Source organism: Bicyclus anynana, chromosome Z, assembly GCF_947172395.1.
Source record: "Bicyclus anynana chromosome Z, ilBicAnyn1.1, whole genome shotgun sequence".
Taxonomy (NCBI): domain Eukaryota; kingdom Metazoa; phylum Arthropoda; class Insecta; order Lepidoptera; family Nymphalidae; genus Bicyclus; species Bicyclus anynana.
The window spans coordinates 6,967,096-6,969,019 of record NC_069110.1 but is presented as its reverse complement, the minus strand read 5'-3'; the positions used below and the strand labels follow the sequence as shown (position 1 = coordinate 6,969,019).

General features: G+C 33.1%; 1 protein-coding gene across 1 annotated transcript; it reads right to left on the bottom strand.

Annotated features, from left to right (window-relative positions):
* Positions 1–224: 224 nt before the first annotated feature.
* Positions 225–1,037, bottom strand: LOC112046790 (protein MIS12 homolog). Its single transcript, XM_024083585.2, has one exon. The coding sequence runs from the start codon at positions 904–906 to the stop codon at positions 304–306; it is 603 nt and encodes a 200-aa protein (XP_023939353.2). The 5' UTR covers positions 907–1,037; the 3' UTR covers positions 225–303.
* Positions 1,038–1,924: the final 887 nt, after the last annotated feature.

Below are 1,924 nucleotides of genomic sequence, written 5' to 3'. Positions count from 1 at the left end.
ACTGGTTGCTGGAGGCTTGAGATTGTGATTTGGAAGTCTATACAAAAGGCCTATGTCCAGCAATGGACGTCCATCAGCTCATAATGATGACAAAAAATTTGATTTATAAATTATGTCATCGTGGCAATGTACATTGTTGTTTCAATTTGGTTATAGAAAAAAATATTCTGTATGTTGTGTACATTAAAATTAACTGTTTAAACTGGAATGAAATAAAAACATACTTTATTGCACAATAAATTTATTTGAAGCCTCTATATATATATACATGCACAGTTTATTTAATATTAAAGTAATGAAAAACTAATCTTCAGGTGTCTTTATAACAGTAGCCTTCAGTCTATTCACTCGTTTGAGCAGTTTCTTGTGATTTACTTTTGCTCGTTCTTCCAGATCCTTCTCTACTAAATCGGTTACTTTCATATCTTTTTTGGCCAATTCAACCACCTCATCCAAAGACGAAAGCTCTTCTAATTTATCATTTAGAAATTTCAACATAAGACAGCATCTCTCGTGTCTTCGTTTTAAATCAGCAACCTCATCCTGAAGCTTTTTATATTCTTCTTCAGTTGTCTGCTCCAACTGCACTTCATCTACAGGTAATAGCACGTTAGGTGGCACTCGCATTAGTGAATCAATTTCGCTATCAATAACTTCAAGCGAGGGACCAGCCCGTTCAAAATACATACTCATCACTTTATTACAAGCGGTATTGATATTAAGTTTGTCTTCGTCGGAAAGTTCTAAGGATTCTAGGAGAAATGATTCCATATCTTCGAAAGCAGATCGTATTTTCTGTTCGACCATTTCCCGCACTGACTTTTTGAGTTTTTGAGTGCCGAAACCGAAATGTTGCGTTTCATATTCCTCGTCGGTTCCTCCAGTCCAAGGTTCTGTGTTTATCATTTTATCAACAGTTCACTATTTAACTAAATAAAAATCAAAAATATAAGTTCAAGTTAGTTTTAGATAAAATTTTGAAATAACAACGGTTACACGTCGGCACAATTCGTATAATTTGACTTGTGGAATAGACTAAAGAAAATTTTAAAAGTCTATATCTTTGCTTTTTTTTTTAAATTTATTTTACGGCCTTGGATACAAGTCCTTATAGGCCCTGCTTTAAATATTACAATTTTTCTTAAAAATAATACAAAGCATTTAAAATTATCGTCGTCGTCGGCTAAATATAAATTTACTACTGTATTTTACAATTTTTCTATTGTGTTACTAATGAAATCTAAAACAGGCTTATAAAATAAATGGTTCCTCAACAATTCCTTAATGTGGCGGGGATCACACTTACGGTGGAATTCATAGTCGTGAAGTGAACAATCCCCCACAAACCAATATTCAGTATTTACCCAGGAGCTGACTATTGAATCATCCTTCATTGCATTTCATAAACAAACTACTGGAGAGCCCCTAGGCTTAGACCATTAATAACTGGACGTGGTTCGCTAACCGTTACCCCTCTGGCAAAGATCAAAAATCTATGATCTAATGCGTTTATAAAAACTGTTGCTACAGAATCGATGTTTCATTGTTGTAATCGTTTTCGTCGTGTAAGGAGCTCCCTAAAAATGCCGGTCTGTGTAGTTAAATTGCATAAAAAACGGTCAAAAACTAGTAAAAGATGGAGTAACGTTTCATTTGAAAGTATTTAAACCTTAATTTTATCAATTTTTTAATAAAAACAATTTATAAAAATAATCGATTCTTTTGACGAAACAGCTAAACATCGATCAGTAATCGAATATTCTATGTATTTAATCTGTGGATAGTCTAAGCAATGTCACAGTAAATATGCAAGCAGTAGTTTGACTTCATACTAGGTCGAAACGCGAGCTATACCTCAATTTCAATTTCAACTTACTAGTTAAATAGATTTTATTAACTAGAAATAAGACTAACTCACTAACAT

Bases quoted from the DNA above. Each gene is read 5' to 3' on its own strand.
- LOC112046790 (XM_024083585.2), bottom strand. From the start codon at position 906: ATGATAAACACAGAACCTTGGACTGGAGGAACCGACGAGGAATATGAA.